Raw genomic sequence first — 23,667 nt, 5'->3', positions numbered from 1 at the left:
ATCATATAAATCATAACACATTAGCACCCAACGTCTATAACTGAACTTTAGGCAATAACAAATCTACTACTTGACATTCCTTCCTCTTGTCTCGTCGAGACAAAGTATCTTAAGAGACAACGTGCCACATCGGGCTTTATTGAAAAATAATTGTGTAATGCGGGTATTGAAAAAATAATTGTAATGCGGGTATCTCCCAAGGGCATATCGTGCGCCCAAAGCGCCTCGCCCGTGCATTTGGCGAACGTGTCGTGTGGTGCGTGCTCGGAGCCTGAGGGCTCAAAACATGAAAGTTCATTAACGTTTCGGATCCACAACGAAGACGTCTGGTCCAGATGAGGTTCTGCTCCGCCAGAGGGTGCATCACTTCCCCTGCGGAACTGGCTCCCCCCACCCTTTGCAGACGCAGTCCTTGCAGATCTTCGAAGTTAATCAACGGTCATGCCCATGAGGTCCCTCACGTGTTGCTGTTCTGGGGAATACAAAATGTCGTCAGTATCTTGTGTCTCAATTTCCTGGTCAGGGTACAGAGCGTAAAAATCCGAATCCGAATCACTTGAAGCAAAGAGATCCGCAACATGTGGATCAAAGAGATCCGAAACATTTGGATCAAAGAGATCCGAAACATTTGAAGAAAAGAGAGGGACTTCCTTTATGTCAAAGTCTCCCATGGGCGCCTGGTCGGCTTGCGGGTCTAGGATATCCACGTCGGGTCCCTCGACCGCCAGACCCAGTGTCGCAATCAGATCCATAGTTGGGTCGGAAGGGGGCGTGCAGCTGTCCGCTTGTAATACATAAGCAGCGTTAGCCAGTACACGCAAGGGGTTTATAGCACAAGTATCACAGTCATCACATACACCGTTACAGGCAGCAGCCAGTTCCCACATGGGATCCACACAAGTATCACAGTTGTTACAAAATTCAATGCAATTTTCTGGAGCGCCGGTCGCAACTGCCTTGTTGAAGGACCCGTTCAGGTCGACGGCCTCTGTGGTCAGAGCCATAGTTGTTGTCGGCGGCTTCTTCACTTTCCATCCTGTAAAATACTTTCTCATACAGAGGAGGACTAGAGATTTCATTAGTGCCCCCCAAATTACTACCCCGATTATCACAGCCAGTGCGGTCAATAACCACTTCACTATGGTGCCCGTCCATCCCTGGAACCAGTCAGTGAGCCAGCTAAATGTATAAGAATTTTCGCGCGCGATCCGATCGATCCAATAGTATGTCATGAGCCGTAGCGGTGTCGTTTGCCACCTTTTCTAGGGCCAAAGCCAATTTATCTATCCGGAAACTATCCATGACTGTGCCCGCTCCTGGGAAGAAGAAACCAAACACCTTTTCCCATAGACTCCCGTGTAGTTTAGTGGTTCCATCTTCATTCATGACTGACCTCTTATTACGCCTGTCCAAGGACTTTGGGTCTAGCTCATCCAGTATCTCAACGTCAGGAAGGACTGAACCCAGATAACATGTGCCCCCCCAATTATTTGGTAAATAGGGGTAAGCCTTGTCGCCGCATATAAACATTGTCCCATGGGGTGGGACCAGGTGGGTGGATAAGCACTGGAGTCCCTTTACCACCCCATTAATCCTACTAACCCCCCTAGAGAATGTTATAGCCGTTATGTTGTGGTTGCGTTTATCTTGCAGTACTATTCGTAATGTAATCCCCGAGCTCCCTTGTCCCAGCTTCCCGGGGAGAGTGTAGGCGCATTCTGATTCTCCCATACGCAAGTGGCCGGAACCCTGGAGGCAGACCTTCCCTTTCTGTGGTTTGACCCAGACGGGGGCAGGCCTCTCGGCCACATGGGCAATCATTGACGGGCGATAATTAAATTGTCGATTGCAACTCTTGCCGTTGTCAACCCCTTCTCTTTCCAGCGTGGTGACTAAACATGGGGAATCGATAGGTTGTGAGCAGAGGTCATTGAGGGACAGAGGTAGCACTATCATGTGTATTCCTGTGGTGCCTGCTTGGGGAAAGCGCATGCACGACCAGCGGTGTGTCCTATTTTGAATTGTTGCCACCTCCCTGGCCACTTTCCAATATGTGTTTTCCCCCCTCTTTGGGGCCTTATTCTGGGGGTGTGGCGTGAGTATGTATTCGTTGCATCGTATGTAGTTCTTTTCGCCACCGGCCGCGCCAGGGGTCCAGACGCTGCACCGGACCTGCATGGTCATGTCTTTCCCTAGGCGTGTGCGTGTTTGTAGCTTAAAATCAGGGGTTCCCCATTGGTATCCTGGTTGGGCCAAGGTCTTAATGCTAGCTTGCCCGTCTTCCCGGAACTCTCGTTGCTTTTGTAGTATCATGCCAACGCGTCCAGGCCCTGCCGACAGTGCTAGCCAATTTATGTTCACCCAATTTGTGTGCAGGGCTTTCTGTTCGAAACATGGTAGTGATACTCTTTGTCCCCATGTTACGGTGAGGTGTCGGGTTTCGTTTTCGCATCTATTGGAATCGGAGTTTCCCCTAGCTGCTGTCGCTATCAATAGTATTGTACCTATGATTAGGCCCATCCTTACTGTGTTCTGGGGGTGTGGTGTCTGGTGCTTGTATGGCCAACTTACAGTGCGTGGCGTGGATCCACGAAGTCTTGCCCTCGCAAAAGACTGCCGTTGGTGTAGTCAGCAACACCTGGACTGGTCCCTTCCACCTTGGTTCCAAGGCGTTCTTGCAGGTGAAGTGCTCCACGAACACCTGGTCTTTTTCCTCTGGTGGAACACCTGGTCCACAAGTCTCCTGGGAGCGCCTGGTCTACAGGTCTCCAATTTCCTAATCCACTTTTTTCAAGTGGATCCAATTTTATCCAATATTCAAATTTTTTTTTAAATTCAATCCCATTTAATCCAGTCCAATTCAAATTAAATTCAATCCTTCTCTCAGCATCCCATTACCTGTTTCCAACATCAATAAAAATAAAATTATAAAATTAATAAAAAATCAATCATCTCAACTCTCAAATCGAATCAAAAAATAAAAATAAACGAAAATTACTTCAGCGAGAGTTTCAACTAGAATTAACACAAACAAACCACCATTAACCTCCATTAACACAAACAAACCACCATTAACCTCCATTAACCTCCCCCTATTATTTATTTATTTTCACGAATAAACAAATAATAGAAATAACCTGGTCTACTTCCAATTTCAATTCTGGTCAGTTCTGGTGTCTGGTCACACACAATGTTTTCCTCACCCACTGTGATTCGCTCAAAATAGATTCTCACTGTTATGTCTGAAATTCGTCTCATGAAAACCCATTCAAGAGTCCGGTGTGACAGACAGCCAAACACATAGACACGCCGAAGACCCCAGGGTACCCATCAAACTAGCTTGTCCCCAGATCAACAACACAGCGAAACATGTGATTTTACTAAAATAATCACTTACTCATAACTAGCTGGATAACTAGCATAACTAGCTCAACACCTGGAACTCATAACTAATACTCATACCACTAATTACTCATAATAACTCATAATTACTTCTGTAATTACTCATGCCAATACTTACTCAAAATAATGTAATATCCCAATCTTCACCCCTTATGCAAATCGAAGCACCCCGGACAACCCACAACCAATATCAACCACTGTAGCCGCCTTCCCCTCCAGGCAGCCACACACAGCCACATACATCTCCATCCACGTCACACAAGACAACAGCCAACGAGTGTGTCCACCACACAGAAACCTTTGGCAATGCAACAACCGAACTCCCAGACAACCAACAACAAAACCCAATCCATCTCCATGGCTCATCAAGCAGTTCCAACTTAATCCAGCTTCACATACCGATTTCCCCAAAAACTCGTGAAACTTCACCCCCATTCTGGAAAAACCCTGGACTAAACCCTGACACCCTAAATAACTTCAGACCCATCTCCAATCTACCCTTTCTGTCAAAAGTTTTGGAACGTGCTGTGGCCACTCAACTCAAACATCACCACTCTGCCAATAACCTGTATGAAACATCCCAATCCGGATTCTGCTCCAGCCACAGTACTGAAACTGCTCTCCTCAAAATCACCAGCGACCTTTTCTCTCCTCTGATGCCGGCAACCTCAACATTTTCATCCTCCTCACCTCAACGCCTCCTTTGACATCATCAATCACACCATCCTCCTCACCCTGTTTAGACCAGCTTGTGCCTATTAAACCCAAATCAGTTCACTCCCAAGCCCCACAAGGACCACCTACAGCACTGCAAAGATGTCCTCTACTCCACCTACTACCCTCAAATTATCCACTCTGGCTCCGGAATCCCAAAAGCACTCTTCTCTACAATAAACAAACTAAATAAACAAACTTTACAACGTGAACAAACTCCTCAGCGCCCTGGATACCGCCACCTGTCATTCAGAGTAGACAACAGCATCTCCTTTCTGGCTTTCAGCATCTCCTTTCTCCTTTCTGGCATCCAAATAAAATTCTGGCTTCAAATCAACTTCCTCGAACTTAACTATGATAAATCTAAATTAATCTTCGTTTGCCCACAACCACTCATAACTTTGCCCCCCAAAAAACAAGTCACATTCTTTGTATATTGCCAACATTGTTCATCGTTTAAGTATCATCCAGAACTAAATTTTTTATAAACCATCAACTTGTAGATGCATTTATTTATATCCCATTAACCCAAGAACTCTCAATTGCTTGGTTATATTTTAGTAATGTCATATATCCATATTTCTTTTCCAAATTGTTCCTGATATACACATTAATCCCATCTGTCTTTGTTTCCAGATGAACTCAAATCAGGAAATCAACACAAATCCTTATTACCTCCAATCAATTCAAAATTAAATCAACAATTCAAAACCAGATCGGATCAGCGATCAGAAATCACTTTTCCAATCAACACATTCCAAGCAACAATTCATTCAAAGACCGAGCTTAAAAACACAACTCTCATCTTACTGTGACAAATAAGCAACCAACCTACTTCACACTAAAACAAATAACTTTTCATCACCCCTTTCTTCTCCACCGCCTCTTACACTTAAACAGATCATAATTACTCACTCATACACTGTTGCCCATCACCCAGTTGCCCCAGACCCAAACACAGGTTTGAAATCCCAGTAGGTTGTTCTTCAATCCTAACCATCATGTGATCCCAACATCTCTCCATTTATTTCGTTCCTCATGGGGTTGGTGTTTTATGGCCTTTACCTCTTACCCAATCACACTGCACATTATTCCCCGTCCTTGATGGATAATTTTACATCCAGATGGGCACAGCATCCCATTTTTGGCGACCCAGCCCTAAAACAAGCCCCTGGACTCCTTGCAGGCTGGACCAAAACCCCCGGACGAAGTTGCATCCCCAAACCCGTCCATATAAACTCCATTGTTGTCCTGTTCATCTCTCTGTGTTACATTTACATTTTGTGACTCACAGCTCCTGCCTCCATGGAACAATGACGCCTGAGCACTCAATTAGCCCTCCCAGTACCAAAGACTTACAATCAGACCGACAGACAGACAAATAACAGAGGCATGTCGCCAGCCCCAGCACAGGACATCCCCTTTCCGGGCAGGCATAATATAATCCACAGCATCGAAATGCCAATTTCTATCCGGAGCCTCGCAAAGCCAAAATCCATGCATGCGTGCTCCATCATGCAACCCGATCTGTACTCGGTGCGCCCGGCGCCCCCTATACTCAGTGAGTTATAATAACCACAATATCTCTGGCACCCAACTCGTGATACCACAATTTAATCCACGTTACTTGCATCTCTTCATCCTCACAAATGTCCTCCATTTAACGTGACTCAAATCCATCTCAAATCCCCACAGCTCGATCGAACACGTCACTGTACTCGACCCGGTTAAATTAAATTCCAAGCGTACTGTACCTGACTGACGCTTCCACAACAACAAAAAACTCGATATTCTCTGTCCACTAATTATGTACATGATTTTGGTTTTACCCACAATATAATGTCCCGATATTCTCCAGATTTAAGTCCTATATATCCTATCGTTAAAGCAACACCCTGTAGACTGACTCCGCCTGTCGTTCTTCCAAGGTTAGTGAATTGCCTCTGACCTCTTACCCTTACATATCTCGAACAAAGGTCAAATAAACTTCGAAAGGTCAAACTTCAAATTGGGGTAACCAGCGCTTTATTATCCCACAAGTAATGCAAGTCCGGCGACAATGGACAAATGACCATTAATGTGGCTCTACATAGCATAATGCTAACTTCTACGAATCCAACAACCGTCACACTTCGTCCAAGGACCTTCCGTACGAGGCGTGCTTCACAATGCCCATCGCACATCCTTCCTCGTTCGCACAACGCTTCATCAACGCACCTCCTCGCGTCCACACCTTGGCACAAGCCACACCACATACCGACAGTTGAAACCTCGACCGTCCTCCTTCCTCGGATCAGCGTTCTGTTGAAAACGTGACATTTCTGCTCAAATTATTGAATTTCCAAATACTCTCCCTGCAGCGCCCGTGAGGCAGCTTGTCCCACATTATCTGCCCTCAGACCCATATGTGTTTTAATAACAACCTTACCAGCATACTAAATCTGTGTCCGCATCGATCAACACAAATGCATCGATGCATCTTCCAGCCGCCACTCCGCACTGTACCTTACTGTATGAACAAGACTTCCTGTTGGAACTTGACTCCGGAAATTAATTACTCTGTCTTGAAATCGTTTATTTTAGCCATCTTAAATAAATCCATCCATCTATCCATCTTATAAATCCATCTTAAATAACGTATTCGTCCTGTGACATTGCCTGGCATATATGTCGCAGCCGGCCACTATTCCGACATGGCTCATGACTCATGTCTAATTCTGACAAGAAGATGAAGGATGAAGGACATGACATGAAGAAGAAGATTCTGACAAGATACTGACATGTGAACGTCCGACATCCAGCAAAGTCGAAATGACCCACAATGCATTTGGGCACACATCCTCCTCTGAGAGTGGGCGAGTTATCGCCGGCACTCTGAGCAGATAATTAAACGAACATTGCCAGGATTCTCGGATAGACGTTTGATTTCACAACACACATGACAAAAATCCGATTTAAATTCAGAGATCGCCGATCGACCTGGCACAACCATCTCAACGCGACGACGCCACGCCGCCCCCCGTCTTGGCGCGCACCCTCGTGCCTCCACACGAATCCCAACACTCCCTGCACGCCGCTCTATTCGCGTTCGCGGCGGGGTTTACCTCGCGTTGGGACATGCAGTCGGCTGTCATAACAAAGTGCTGTCATAACAAATCTACGACCTGACATGTAGTGAGCTGTCAGAACATTGAGCTGTCAGAACTCATCCCTAGCTAACAGGATCTCCGACGCTTGACCTCTCTGACCCAAAATGCACTATATGACACCAATTCCAAAGGTGAGCTGCCTCAGCGATACATCCCACACATACAATACACAATATCTGCCATTGAATGAACTCTTCAATTCAAGTAAAACACACATATTGATTCGAATTCTGCAACCATCTCCAAGAAACCGCTTCATATCAACAGTAGATCGACAAGGGCACTCCGGGTGCTTTCCTGACCCGATTTATATCAATTCGCTTCCCAAACAACTCCCAAACAGATGAAAATCCGGACTCAGTTCAGGACCTCGCCTGTTCTCTCGGATAGACGTTAAAATGGACATTCCCGGCCTGAATTTCCCCCAAGTCGAGCAGATCGCTTACAAAGTTTCACACCGAAACCCTCTGCTTTGCACATGACACACAGACAAACACATTGGCCAGACACACACGTCAATTAACATCCCAATATACATTCATTCCTCATTCATGTTACGTCTCTCATTCAAGGAAAAGGATTTTTTGGGACGGGTTTGGACGGGGGGTGGGTTGAGGTGGAAAGGGGAGGCAGGGCGGGGGGTGTTGGGGTGTTGCCTAGAGCCCCGGGGCTGAGCTCAGGTCTTGGGGGGGGGGTTGGGGGCATGGTGGCTACCTCCTTAATTGTTTTGTCCTGAACTTTGCTTCCTGAACTTGCTTCCTTTGGCTCTGAAGCTTCAAATTCCTACAATGCAGCTCCTGCTTCAATTTTCAATATTTCAAAACCTAACCTGTCCTTCTCACCCTGTGGCCACCTGGCCCATTTCCTGTGAGCTTATTTATTTTCTCTTGTCCACCAGATCCTGGCCTGCTTTATCTGGACCTCTTGTCTAGAACTTAGTCTAGAGCTTCCTGGCTTGACCTCGTAGTTGTCACTACCTTCTTGTCAAACCTACCTGGTACCTACGCATTTCACCCTTCCTGGCCATGTCCCTTTGGCCGTCTATGTTCCTATGGCTTTCTATCTAAGTTTAGCCACAGCCCTTCGTTCCCTGGCATGCAATGGCATACCCCATCTTGTCTCTGGGCTGTTCCTTCCTGGAAAAATCTTGGCCACCCGGTTTCAACCTATATGGCTGTCCGACCTCATTTTCCCCTCCTGGTGCTAACTGTAACTTTAAGCTTACTGTTAAGTCCTTACTGGTTTATCCTTACTTGTTTATCCTGGCTTTAACAAAGCTACGTCATTCTGAGGCCTAAATGAGCCTTTACTTACAATTTCTGTTCGAGTGCAGACAGCGCGGAAGACAAGGAGACTAAGCCCGCGCGAGGGAGGAAGGTACGAATTTGGAATAATAGCCCTCTGATATAAAACAACTCCCACCTTTAATCAAATCAACGTGCCGGCGCCGGCCTCAGGTCAGCCTTCCTCCTGTCCATCGGGCTCCGTTTCCCGTCCTCCGCGTCTGTTGACACCCCACTCCTGGTACCATCTGTGAAGAATCAGCTCTTCGTTTGCAAAAGAAGTCCACAATAGCCTGGAATGGCGCAGCTTTATTAATAACCAACTTATACAGATCCGGAGGAGGCCAAGACATCTATAGCAAGAGCCAGTCTCATGCCACGTCAAGCCTTCCTGAAAACACATTGATTCCCAGTCCATTTATATAGGGACACGTTTTATCAGGAAATCTCCGAGGGAACAAACAACACTGGGAGAGGTTCCTCCCACCGTTATCATTCGGGGGAGTCAGCCCTTCCTTATCATTTGGACCAATAGTTTCTCTGGGCTCCGAGAAAACAGAAATATAACTCACAAAGAGGAGAGTGTATGCTTAGCCAAACAAACCCATATATTTTATGGGTTTGTGTACATGAGTAATCCAAAGCATGTTTATACAGAGTCATGCGTTGCTGAGATTAAAACAAAATATATATGGTTAACGATCATGTCATTCTACTAGCATTACGCAAAAACAAGCGCATGTGGGCGTGGTTTTACGACCAGCCTCGAAAAAAGCACACGTATACAATTTGTTCAGCATGACCTCAGCGAGCCTCTCCTCATCCAAAACTAAAACGAAGCAAAAACCCTTTATTAACTTCATGAAAATAGCATTTTTAAACATCATATAAATCATAACACATTAGCACCCAACGTCTATAACTGAACTTTAGGCAATAACAAATCTACTACTTGACATATATATATATATATATATATATATATATATATATACAACTCAAATCCACACCAGGCTGATTTCATTCTCCTTGATAAGTATAATCCACCAATATATTTTTATATTTCTTTGATTATTCTCACAGATATGCCTACTGATATCCTATGTTGGAATGTTTGTGCCGCAGTCCCACCACGGGAGGTATGGGTCGAACACAATGGGACAACCATTCGCGCAGGTCACCCAGCCACCTTCCATTGTCACACGGACAGCAGCAACCCAGTATGCAGCCTAGAATGGTTTAAAGATGGCTACTGGTATGTTATGGCTTAGCTACATGATGAGATATATAATAATATTTTATGAAGGTCATGCCAAGGGTTGTGTCAGGCTGGTTCTAACGTTTTAAGTAAAATGAATCAATTCATCCTTGTCATGCACCCAACTTGTCCACCAAGTTTCATCAGAATCCGTCCACAACTTTTTGAGATATCCTGCTCATAAACAGAGCAGACAGACACCTTCGGACAGACACCCCACGCATGTGAAGCGAAAGTGGCATTAAGCAATTGGTTCATGTCCGTCCGTACGTTTGTCTGTCTTATCAATTTATGACCGTCAGTTTATGATCGAGGAACAACTTATTTAAATAGAATGTTATATTTTGAACACGAATCGGACCATCAATTGAAGACCATAGAATTATAACCAGGCTAAGTCACATTTTATTTTATTTTTTCCCCGTTTTTCACGTTTTTCACGTTTTTCAAAATATTTTTCACGTTTTTCACGTTTTTCTCGAAATGACTAAAATGTGACTTAGCCTGGTTATAATTCTATGGTCTTCAATTGGAAGACAAGTCTGTTTATACTGTGCATTGGATCATAATTCGTCCCGACCGCATAGGCGTAGACAGGAGTGAGATAATATTTGTACTCTGTCTGCATGCCAGGCAGTCAAACAAAATTGAAAATCATTCCCAACAGGAAACTTGCTGTTTTTAAGGACGTTATAATGGACACATAGAAAAGGTATGAATAACTAATGTAACATGTTAGATTGAGTGGTGTAATAGACACTGGATAAAATGGTGGTAAAATCTGGAATTTATTTATTTATATGCCTTTCTTTAAACATCTTTAAACCTCTATTTGAACTGAATTACATACTTGAAGACTGAAGAACACAAATCGCCTTCTAAATACTTCCAAGAACCATTCTATATATTGATATATCGCAAAAGAGAGCGTGGCAAGTGCGATCAGGTTTCAGGGGTGAAGTAGAAGCTGCCTATGGCTATGTACGATGCTGATTGATGCTGTCCAGACCCAAATGATCTATGGTGATCAATAAACTCCATCTCCTAAACCTCCGTCTCCTAAATTGCAACTCAACGTCGTCATATTAGTGTATATGTTGACGTATAAGACTGCTTCAGCAATGCAAAACTTCCTGATTAAAAAAAAAAAGATCTTCAACACGTTAACTGCCAACTCTTGTAGTATGCACCACTTTGATTTACAAGCCAAGTATGCGTGTGCATATGTATATCTATATATATAAAGCAGTAAAGTATGTTTGTTTGTTTGTTTGTTTGTCCTCTTATAACTCGAGAACTACTCATCGCAGAGCAAAACCAAAGGAATATTCGGAATCAGTACGTCTCAGAGCAACTACAGCACACCTTAAAATTAACAAAACTTCGCGTTTTAAAATTATGACGTCATCAGCGTATTTCGGAACGTTAATTTTTCAACTTCATATTCGGAATCAGTACGTCCCAGAGAAACTTCGTAACGTTAATTTTTCAACTTCATCCGATTGACATGGGACCAACGGCATGTGACAGAGAGTGAAACATTTATTTGACGACAATGACTTCCGACTTCTGGGTTCGGAATGCGGGACCAATGCCATTTGACAGGGAATAAAAAATAAATGCGACAGTCAATTGACGACAATGACTTCCGACTTGACTCCCCCCTCCCCCCTCCCCCCTTCCCTCCTCCCCCTCCCCCCTTCCCCCCTCTCCCTCCCCCCTCCCCACCTCCCCCCTCCCCTCCCCCCTCCCCTCCCCCTCCCCATCCCCCCCTCTTCTCCACTCTCCCCCTCCCCCTCCCCTCCTCCGGAGCTTGGCAGGCAATGCGGACATACGTGGCAATGACGTCATGACGTTTGCTCATAGGTTGGAGCGCCAAATTACACATACTAATTAGTTACTCCCAACCGCATCCAGGTCGACTCCATATAGTGAGTGGATACCAGAGATAATGTTACCGTGTGGCAGGCGGTGCTTATCGCTCCCAGTAAGGTGCAGCAGTAGCTGTATGGGACATCTTACTGGCAGTGGTATGAAGTCGCTTAATGATATATATATATATATATATATATATATATATATATATATATATATATATATATATATATATATATATATATATATATATATCTATATTATAATAGCCGTAGATGATTCTGTCTGTCTGTCTGTCTATCTGTTGGGTGTCTGTCCGGGGTGTGGCTTACTCGGTTTGCAGAGTAGCTCCACCCATAGCTCCACCCATTCTGGGAGTGGCTATAAACAAATATCCACCATTTTATTAACTCGCATAGCTTTGAGTCCTGTTTTGTAGGCCCGTGGTGTCTTGCTCTCCCCCAGTTTTATTTCAAATCAAATTCGATAAATCATTTCATTTTTCACAGTCGCTAACATAGTTTTAGACTCGGTTGAAAAAAAACGGGAAGAAAATCCGATGAAAGTTGCCGTTTATAGAACGAAATGAATTCTCAAAGGCCTGTAACTTCAAGGCCATTGAGTCTCTCTCACGCCTTTATCTCCAATCTAACTCACCATATGATTTCATTTTTATCGATGGTTTTACTTTTAGACTCGGTGTCAGCAATAATTGAGAACAATCCACACACGCGGGAAAATGCAGAGATATATTTTTTAAAATCGCGTCATGGTGTATCATACACCGCCCAACATGACACCGCCGGCAATGTGTCGATATATATTAAAAATTCGCTTTTGCTTTTCCGTTATGATATATTACTATTTCGTTTGATGATAGTCGTCACAAAAACGTCAACAATGATGCCGACATATATTTCTTCGTTTTTATTTCATTCAACATATTAGCCGGAAGTAAAATATGTTTCAGGAAATTACCGAGAGATATTTCTTCGTTTTTTTTATTAGTTATGTGCGCATACACTTTAAATAGGTTTATTTGAAATCTTTAATTTTCCACAAACATTCCACACACGCGGGAAAATGCAGAGATATATATTTTTAAATCGCGTCATGGTGTATCATACACCGCCCAACATGACACCGACGGCAATGTGTCGATATCTATTTTAAATTCGATATATCATTTCATTTTTCACAGTCGCTAACATAGTTTTAGACTCGGTTGAAAAAAAAACGAGAAGAAAATCCGATGAAAGTTGCCGTTTATAGAACGAAATGAATTCTCAAATGCCTGTAACTTCAAGGCCATTGAGTCTCTCTCACGCCTTTATCTCCAATCTAACTCACCATATGATTTCATTTTTATCGATGGTTTTAGAGTCGGTGTCAGCAATAATTGAGAACATTCCACACACGCGGGAAAATGCAGATATATTTTTTAAAATCGCGTCATGGTGTATCATACACCGCCTAACATGACACCGACGGCAACGTGTCGATACATATTAAAAATTCGATATATCATTTCATTTTTCACAGTCGCTAACATAGTTTTCGACTCGGTTGAAAAAAAACGGGAAGGAAATCCAATGAAAGTTGCCGTTTATAGAACGAAATGAATTCTCAAACGCCTGTAACTTCAACTTCAAGGCCATTGAGTCTCTCTCACGCCTTTATCTCCAATCTAACTCACCATATGGTTTCATTTTTATCGATGGTTTTGGACTCGGTGTCAGCAATAATTGAGAACATTCCACACACGCGGGAAAATGCAGAGATATATTTTTAAAAATCGCGTCATGGTGTATCATACACCGCCCAACATGACACCGACGGCAACGTGTCGATATATATTAAAAATTCGCTTTTGCTTTTCCGTTAAGATATATTACTTTTTCGTTTGATGACAGTCGTCACAAAAACGTCAACAATGATGCCGACATATATTTCTTCGTTTTTATTTAATTCAACATTATTAGCCGGAAGTAAAATATGTTTCAGGAAATTACCGAGAGATATTTCTTCGTTTTTTAAAATTAGTTATGTGCGAATACACTTTAAATAGGTTTATTTGAAATCTTTAATTTTCCACAATATAATTTACTTGCCATTTATCATTTGATGATTACGAGACAAATTCCTCTTGAGGATCGTGACAATTCATGCGCTGCGTGGAAACTTCTATTTCCAAAATGAATGAGACGATCGATGAAGAACGCAGACTTGAACAGGATGCAGCAAGAAAACGAATGAGACGGGCGAACGAGTCCATCGACGAACGTCAATGCAAACTTGCGGGGTCACCCGTGGGAATCCCACGGGCATGGATGTGTGTGACATTTCGACATATTGAGTTAGATGCTGCACATTCATTTTTACAAAATGGTTACTGGCAAGTCATCAGATCCAGAAATGGTGTAAAAACCACCGTTTAGAGGCCATTTTTCCCCGCAAAGCGGGGGTTGGCCTTTTCGGGGACCGTGGTAGTTGTTGTTTTTTTGTCCCCTTTTTGAAGCAATGTTTTACGGCCGGATGCCCTTCCTGACGCCAACCCTTTTTGCCGCCTTCAACGACAAACAGGGAATTACCAGTGAACTGGTACTCAATTAGCCGACCTCGGAAGGATGACAGGCTGAGTCAACCCCCCTGGCATTAATTCGGCGATCGACCGAGATTCGAACCCAGGATCCTAAGCCGGCACCCTAGCCGCTAGCCCAACACCAGAAATGGTGTCATGAACACAATTTATTTACGCACAAGCACAAAAGCAAGACGGGCCGATTTCCGATTCCGACGGGCCGACGGGCGAGACGGGCCGATTTCCGATTCCGACGGGCCGATTTGGAGCAAGAAAAAGAACGAGACGGGAGAAAAAGGAGAGAAACGAGACGGGGAAAGCCGATTGGAGAGGCGAGTGAGGCGCGATTGGAGAGGAGTGTGAGGCGCGATTGGAGAGGAGTGTGAGGCACGATTGGAGAGGAGTGTGAGGCGTGATTGGAGAGGAGTGTGAGGCACGATTGGAGAGGAGTGATTGGAGGGGAGTGTGAGGCACGATTGGAGAGGAGTGTGAGGCACGATTGGAGAGGAGTGTGAGGCGCGATTGGAGAGGAGTGTGAGGCGCGATTGGAGAGGAGTGTGAGGCGCGATTGGAGAGGCGTGTGAAGGATTGGAGAGGAGAGGAGTGTGAGGGATTGGAGAGGTGAGGGATTGGAAAGGAGAGGGATGTGAGGGTTTGGAGAGGAGAGGAGTGCTAGGTGGAGAGAGGAGAGTGTCAGGTGGAGACAGGAGAGTGTCAGGTGGAGACAGGAGAGTGTCAGGTGGAGAGGAGTGAGGGGTCACATATTATGTGAAATAAATAAATTGTGTTCATCACACCATTTCTGGATCTGATGACTTGCCAGTAACCATTTTGTAAAAATGAATGTGCAGCATATAACTCAATATGTCGAAATGTCACACACATCCATGCCCGTGGGATTCCCACGGGTGACCCCGCTAGTATATATATACAGTATATATATATATATATACAGTATATATATTGTTGCGAATATGGAATTTGGCCTCCATATCCGCTTGTAAATATTCCCCTATTTTCTCCAATACTCCCCAACTTTCCCCAATCCCCCATTCCCTAGTCCCATTGCATGTAAACAACAATCAGTAGAGCCGACCTTCCCCTTATTCCCCCATTAAATGTCGTGCCCAGGTCCACCGCACCACACGTAGACAACTTTCGGACATCTTCCTAGTTATTCTTAATCTATGTCAGTTAAGGCCTCGTTTCCATTAATTATGACTCTTCGTTGCACCAGAATGTGATTATATGGCATCAGTAGTGAGTTTAGGACCTTTCCCATACCTCCTCCCATCTTCTTCCCCAAACAACAACAATAACAACAACAATAACAACAACTACAACAACAATTACAACTACAACTACGACTACAACAACAGAGGGGCGGGGAGTGTGCGTCCTCACACCGGCTCGGTTACCCGCCATGACCATGCGCTCCACGGCGTTACCCCGAAGGGGCTGGCTGTCAGCTCCTCGTCAGGGGCGGAGCCAGTAACCCCCCCACGCACCCAATGAGAAGCAACGTGCCGATTCCATCTGGGGCGGAGCTAACGAGCCGAGGGCGTGTCACTCCCCGCCGGATATACGCGGCCCCGCGCCGGATGTGACGTCAGATGCGCCTCAGCTTGGAGAGAGAAGCCACCGCCACCCCCAGCGCGACGATACCTCCCCGCATCTTTGGACCGGACCGGACCGTACTGTACCCTGCCCCGAGCCCAGGAGGACCTGGAGCCATCGATACCCGCTTTCCTGCCATCAACCCCCGTGTGAGTCAGCCGTTGTCCCGTTTGTCTGTCGTCTGTCCGGGGTTAATATAAGAGTGTGTCTAAGTGCCTGTCTTTCTGTGATTATACCTCTAGCCCCTGTAATCTGACCTTTCCGTACGAATATAATCTCCTCCGGAGGTCTTGAGAATTGAAACATTGGTGTCGTATTGTGTTATTGTAATCCAGCCGGGTGTCTTCTTTTTCTTATTGAGCCAGCATCGCGCGACTAGTCAACGTTCGGGCACAATCGGGTAACTTGTGCAGACGTGGTCATACCATAAAACCGCTCGGTAAATAACATCCAAGCCACGTCTGTAACAATTGGTGTCGAGGAGTGGAATTCGAACCCGGGACTAAATTTATTAGGCCCAAATTGGTAACAAGTAGAATCGATTCGGAGCGCGTTTCCCGCGCAAAATTATAACGGCGAAATTTGAATTTGTTTTACGAAAATAAAATAAAAAACCGAATTTTGAAAGTCGCGCTATGGCGGGTCAAGACAGCTGGGGTCCGGTAGGGGAGAGTGAAGCAGGGTCGATCCAGGACCAAAATGAGGGACAGGAGGAGAGCGAAGCAGTGAGGGCGGCAGGTTCGCAAAATAGCGCCGTCACGCACGAAGAAGCGGGCGCGCAAAATGGCGCCTCGCTGATCACCGCGCCAGCGACCGTGGCAGCGCCCCCGGTGGATTTGAACTTGTTTTTCATACAAATGAAGGCCCTTATGGCCCAGAATAGCGAAGAAATGGAAAGCAGAATGATGGGGGTAATGGGGAACCGAATGGATGCTCAGAGTGAGCGATTGGAGGGCCAATTAGGGGTAATGGGAAACCAAATGGGGGTAATGGGAAACGAGACGGAGAGAGGAGAGTGTCAGGTGGAGACAGGAGAGTGTCAGGTGGAGACAGGAGAGTGTCAGGTGGAGAGGAGTGAGGGGTCACATATTATGTGAAATAAATAAATTGTGTTCATCACACCATTTCTGGATCTGATGACTTGCCAGTAACCATTTTGTAAAAATGAATGTGCAGCATATAACTCAATATGTCGAAATGTCACACACATCCATGCCCGTGGGATTCCCACGGGTGACCCCGCTAGTATATATATACAGTATATATATATATATATATATACAGTATATATATATATATATATATATATATATATATATATATATATATATATATATATATATATATATATATATATATATATATACACAGACTTGGCATTTAATATGGAATTTTTTTTTTTCTTGACTTAGGTTTACTTTCTGAACTCGGTATATCAATCTGGTGAGTTTATTTTATGCTTCGGTGATTTCTTTGTTAAAAGAACCATGTCACTGATTGTCTGTCGCAGCAAGAAGTCAATAACAGGATTATATCACAGGTGGCGTGACAAAATGTACGGACAGGTACATTTGACGATTGGCTTCACAATCGGGTATATAAGGGTTGTTGCGTTCTGTATTAATGGAAACCAACTGCTGCACGTCAACAAAAGTTATTGCCGCTTCCCCTGGAGATGGTCCGTCAACTCGACAATGCTGTTTGTCATTTAGTGGTGGCTTTACGAAATTTCGGAATGAAACAGCGTGCTATTACTTGGCAGTATGGCATCACTCAAGGTCAGGTGTCAAATATCCTGAAATGAAATGCTCAGAGGGGTGTCCCTACTCCAATACCGAAGCCAGGACGTCCCCGCAGAACCACAAGGAGGGATGATCGCCAGCTGCACCGGTTAGTCCGCAATGGCCGTACCAAGTCAGCTAATCGGCTTAGGGCTGAGTGGCAGCAACTGACAAATGTGCCTGTATCCAGAAGGCTAGTCAACCAACGACTGGTTCAAGCAGGCTATCGTGCCAGGCATCCCCTGAGAAAGCCATGTCTGACCAGACAACACCACCAGCGCCGATTGCAGTGGGCCAGAGAGCACCGTCAATGGCAGCCAGGACACTGGAATCACGTGATCTTCAGTGACGAGTCTAGATTTCTGGTCTATCGTCAAGATGGCCGTGTCCAAGTGCGCAGACAAGTGCATGAAGCCTACAACGAGGATTGTATAGTGCCAAGAGTCCAAACTGGAGGTGGTGGGGTGACCGTTTGGGCTGCTTTTCATGCAGGGGGCAAAATTGGCCTGGTTGTTCTGAATGGAAACCTGAACCAGTTCAAGCACAGGGCCATTCTGGAAGAAACATTGCTTCCATTTGTTCGTGCAGCCTTTCGAGGAAACTTTGTCTTCCAAGATGACAATGCACGGCCTCATCGTGCTCGCATGATCCAACACTTTCTTGCTGACTGTGGTGTAGAGCATATCGAGTGGCCGGCCATGTCCCCGGATATGAATCCGATAGAGAACTTGTGGGCAGAATTAACGCGTCAAATCGACAACGTGTCCCAGCAGCCTGCCTCTGTGCATGAATTGCAGCAGGCTATTGAAACTGCATGGCAAGCGATTCCTGTCCAAACCTTGGCAAATCTCGTGAACAGCATGCCTCAACGTGGACGTGCTCTCCTGAATGCTGGTGGGGGTTACACGAGTACTGAACTGTAATTTTACTGTCCGTAATCCCAGTCGTAATTTAACTTTTGTTTTTGTTCAAAAAAAATTTGGCTAATGTGCAAAATAAAGAGCTACTTTTGGAAAACGCACAGAAGTTTAACACAGTACTGTCCGTGAATTGAGTTCGATAGCAGTTTACATCACTTTCAAGGATCAATTTATTTGCTTCGAAATGTCAAATGTGGTTTTTGTTTCTTTTAAAGGTCACATTAACAAAATCTAGAATAATTTCAACATAATTCCAATGAACTTTTGGTTCTAAGTCATCTTGAAAATTAAGTTCAGCCCCACAAAAAAAATATTCCATATTAAATGCCAAGTCTGTATATATATATATATATATATATATATATATATATATCTACAGTCATGGCCAAAAATATTGGCTCCCTTGCACTTTTTTCAAATAACTCACAATTTTCTCTAAAAATAAATTGAAATTGTCAAAAGTATTTGGTCTCCACAATTATTTATTTCACTTAATATTACAGTGAAGGAGCTGTGCTCCAACGCGAGTCGAAAGAATTGACGCGACCAAAGACGGAATTCGTCCGAGTTGCTTTATTGAAACAAAACAGCTCAAGTATTCTAAAAAGCCCGTTTATCGGGCAGCAATATATATACACATTTATGCCGGGGCGTTTTCCCGGGAAAACCGAGACCGGGCATGCCCGGATGTCAAGGGCGAGTCCTGGAAAGGCGAGTCTGGACATGCCCGGGCGTCCTGGACGCGGCCTGGCAAGTCGAAGCTGGGCGAGCCCGGGCGCTCTGGGCGAGCCCTGGAAAGACGAGTCTGGACATGCCCGGGCGTCCTGGACGCGGCCTGGCAAGTCGAGGCTGGGCGTGCCCGGGCGCTCTGGGCGAGCCCTGGAAAGGCGAGAGTGGGCATGCCCGGGAAAGACGAGACCGGGCGTGCCCGGGAGGTTCGGGCGTGCCCGGGAACAGCGAGTCCGGGCATGCCCAGGAGAGGCGCGTCTGGGCCCGTCCGGACGAGCCCGGCATGGCGATCGCGCCCTGGCCGCGTCCTGGCAGGTGCAAGGCGATTGTGTACATTCAGCGGGAACCGCTACACACGCCCCTCCAGAATCGACCTGCACCGGCAGGGTCAATTTAAGGGGGGTCCGGATGACCCGGCTGAAGCGACCCCTGGAGGGTCGTGGGGGGGGGGGGGGTCCGATCCGGTGGTGGGTGGTCGAGCGGGGGGAACTGTAGATGGGGGGCGGCCTCGCCGCGGAGGAAGGGCCAACCGTGGTGGTCGGTCGACGTCCATGTGCGCCGGTTTGAGGCGGTCCACAGAGATCCGGTCCGACCGGCCGCCGACGTCGATGACGAAGGACTTGTCGCCCCGTCGCAGGACCCGGAAGGGCCCGTCGTACGGTGGCCGGAGTGGCCCCCGGTGCGCGTCATGACGCACAAAGACGTACTCCGCTATGCGAAGCGCCGGGGGGACGTAGGACTGGGGGCCACCGTGGCGGGACGTTGGCACGGGGGCAAATCGTCGGGCGGCCTCCTGGAGGTCCGAGCGCTGGTGTGCGGCGGACCAGGGACTGGTAGCGTCGGGCACGAACTCGCCCGGGACGCGGAGCGGCTGGCCGTAGACGAGCTCGGCGGCGGACGCCCAGAGGTCCTCCTTGGGGGCCGTGCGGAGGCCCAAAAGGACCCACGGCAGCCGGTCGGTCCAACCGTCGTCCTGAAGGCTGGCCATGAGTGCGGCCTTCATGGAGCGGTGAAACCGCTCGCACAACCCGTTGGCTTGGGGGTGGTAGGCCGTGGTGCGGTGCAGCGTGACCCCCAACGAGCGGGCGACCGTGCCCCAAAGTTCGGACGTGAACTGTGGGCCGCGGTCGGACGAGATGTCCGCCGGTGCGCTGAAGCGCGCGACCCAGGTGGCGATGAACGCCTGCGCCACGTCGGCGGTGGTGGTGGAGGTGAGGGGCACGGCCTCCGGCCACCTGGTGGTCCTGTCCACCATGGTGAGCAGGTGGGTGAACCCCCGCGATGGGGGCAGGGGACCCACCAGGTCCACGTGGACGTGGTCGAAACGCCGTGCAGGCACGGTGAAAGGTGCTAGCGGGGCCTGGGTGTGGCGGTGGACCTTGGCCCGCTGGCAGGCCGTGCAGGCGTTGGCCCAGTCGTGGACGTTCCGTCGAAGGCCGTGCCAGACGAAACGCGCCGACACCAGCTTCTGAGAAGCTTTCCGGCCCGGGTGAGAAAGGCCGTGGATGGAGGCGAAGATGCGGCGCTGCCAGGAAACGGGCACGATGGGGCGAGGCTGGCCCTGGGAGACGTCGCAGAGGAGGACGGTGCCCGCGAAGGGGATGTCGGCCAGGCGGAGGCCCGTGTCCGCCGCCCGGAGGGCCTGCACCGAGGTGTCGGTGGTCTGATCGGCCGCCATGAGCGCGAAGTCCACGCCGAGGTGGACCGCATTCGCGCTGGCCCGAGAAAGACAGTCAGCCACGGCGTTGTCTTTGCCGGCGTCGTGCCGGATGTCCGTGGTGAATTCCGACATGGCGGAGAGGTGGAGCTGCTGGCGGGCCGACCACGGTTCCGTGACTTTGGCCATTGCGTAGACCAATGACTTGTGGTCGACGAAAGCCGTGAACGGGCGGCCCTCCAGGAGGTGTCGGAAATGGCGAACGGCCAGGAATAGACCGAGCAGCTCGCGGTCGAACGTGCTGTATTTTAACTCGTTCGGCCGGAGGTGCCGGCTGAAAAAAGCGAGTGGCTGCCAAACCCCGTCCACCCATTGTTCATGGACGGCGCCCACCGCGTAGTTGGAGGCGTCCATAGTGAGGGCGATGGGCGCGTTGAGCACCGGGTGAGCCAGCAGCGTTGCGTCGGCGAGGGCCCGTTTTGCGCTCGCGAAGGCTGCGTCCATGGCTGCGGACCAAACGATGTCATGCTTGGCCGGCTTGCCCCGGAGGGCCTCGTAAAGGGGCCGCATGAGCTGAGCAGCGCGGGGCACGAATCGGTGATAAAAATTCACCATGCCGAGGAACTCTTGTAGGGCCTTGATGGAACGGGGACGCGGGAACGTGGTGATGGCCTCGACCTTGGTCGGCAGCGGCACGGCCCCGGTCTTGGTGATGCGGTGGCCCAAAAAGTCAACGGTCGTCGTGCCGAAGTGGCATTTGGCCGGGTTGACAATTAAGCCATGCTCGCTGAGGCGACCGAACAGTGTTCGGAGGTGGAGGAGGTGCTCGGCACGGGACGTGCTGGCGACGAGGATGTCGTCCAGATAGACGAAAAGAAATGGCAGGTCGCGCAGCATGCCGTCCATTAAGCACTGGAACGCCTGGGCCGCGTTCTTGAGGCCAAACGGCATCCTCAAAAATTCGAACAGGCCGAACGGCGTGATGACGGCTGTCTTCGGGACGTCGGCCGCCCGGACAGGTACCTGGGGGTGAACATCAGGTCAATTTTGGAAAATATGACCCGTCCCGCCAAACGGGCGGAAAAGTCCTGGATGTGCGGGATCGGGTACCTGTCGGGGGTGGTAGCGTCGTTGAGGCGGCGGTAGTCGCCACACGGGCGCCATCCGCCCCCCGGCTTTGGCACGATGTGCAGTGGTGAGGCCCACGCGCTATTGGAGCGCCGCACGATGCCGAGGTGCTCCAACGCGTCGAACTCGGCCTTTGCCATGGCGAGCTTGTCCGGGTCGAGGCGGCGGGCCCTAGCGTAGACCGGCGGGCCCATAGTGGGTATGTGGTGCTCGATCCCATGCCGCACTGCGACGGCCCAAAACGTCGGCCGCGTGAGGGCCGGGAATTCCGCGAGCAGGCGAGCGAACTCATTCGCCGTCGGGAGGGTGCACGCCAGTTCGGTCGGCGCGGAGCTGCTCATCGTGCACGCCAGGCAGCTGAAGGTCTCGGCGTTGACAAGGCGACGACGTTTGACGTCGACCAGCAGCCCGTGCGCGCAGAGGAAGTCGGCGCCCAGCAAAGCCATGGGGAAGCAGGCGGTCACAAAGGTCCACTGAAAGCGCTGGCTGCCGAAGCAGAGGGTGACGTCGCGCGGGCCGAAAGTGCATATGGCCGAGCCATTAGCAGCGACCAAAGAGGGGCCGCAAACGGCGTCCCGCCTGTCCTGCTCGGAGGCGGGTATGACGCTCAGTTGGGCATCACAAAGGCAGTTGGGCGTGTCACAAAGGAAACGCCGCCCGGACGCTTTGTCCCGAATAAAAAGCAAGTTGCCCGAGTGGCCGGCGCTCATGGCTGGGAATGAACGCCGGCCCGGCCGTTTCCCGACTTGCCGAAAGTGCACGGGGGTCGGCACATCCGAGCCTTGTGTCCGAACCTGGCGTGGTAATAACACCACGCCTGGTCAGGTGGAGGCCCCGGCCGTCGTGTCGGAAGCGGTCGGCGCGGCGTGGCGGCCGCCAGTTGCACCGGCAGTTCGGCCTCCAACCGCGCAGGGCACTCGGGCGTCGTGGGCGTCGCCTCGGACGGCGGCAGGCTCCAGGTAGCCGCGCCGATGTGTTGGCCCGCCGAGGAGATCTTATCGGCTTCCCTGGCGAGGGCGCGGGGATTGGTGATTGACGTGCCAGCCAGGGCGAGGTGTACCGGGTGAGGCAGCTGGCGAAGGAACAGCTCGCGGAACAGAAAATCCGGAGAGTGCTCACCGAGCAACGAGAGCATATAGTCCATGCGCTCGGACGGGCGCGTGTCGCCGAGCTCGGGCAGGTTGAGCAGGCGCCGTGCGCGTGCCGCCGGTGAGAGGGCGAAAGCGTCGAGGAGGAGCGTCTTCAGCGCGTCATACTTGTCGGCAGCTGGCGGGTACTGGAGGAGGCTCAGGGCGCGGGCCGCGCTGGCGGAACCGAGCGCTGCCACGACGTGGTGGATGCGGGTGTCGTCCGCGGTGATGCCTCGCAGGGCAAACTGGGAGTCTGTCTGGGTGAACCAAACAGCCGCGTGAGCCTCCCAGAAGGTAGGCAGTTTAAGAGTCACTGCCGTGTCCATGTCGGTAGGTCACCAGTGAAGGAGCTGCGCTCCAACGCGAGTCGAAAGAATTGACGCGACCAAAGACGGAATTCATCCGAGTTGCTTTATTGAAACAAAACAGCTCAGGTATTCTAA

The 23,667-nt window shown here is 48.6% G+C and overlaps 1 protein-coding gene across 1 annotated transcript in view; it reads left to right on the top strand.

Moving 5' to 3' along the window:
• NPHS1 (NPHS1 adhesion molecule, nephrin) overlaps positions 1-23,667 on the top strand; it is a 170,463-nt gene that overhangs the window by 77,162 nt on the left and 69,634 nt on the right. Inside the window, exon 14 of the mRNA XM_078774870.1 lies at positions 9,674-9,803. Coding sequence (XP_078630996.1) covers positions 9,674-9,803 — 130 coding nt within the window. The remainder of the gene's footprint in view (positions 1-9,673; positions 9,804-23,667) is intronic.

This window comes from Myxine glutinosa, chromosome 3, assembly GCF_964187855.1.
Source record: "Myxine glutinosa chromosome 3, kmMyxGlut1.1, whole genome shotgun sequence".
NCBI lineage: Eukaryota > Metazoa > Chordata > Myxini > Myxiniformes > Myxinidae > Myxine > Myxine glutinosa.
The sequence above is the reverse complement of the archived record's forward strand: the minus strand, read 5'-3'. Positions and strand labels throughout refer to the sequence as shown.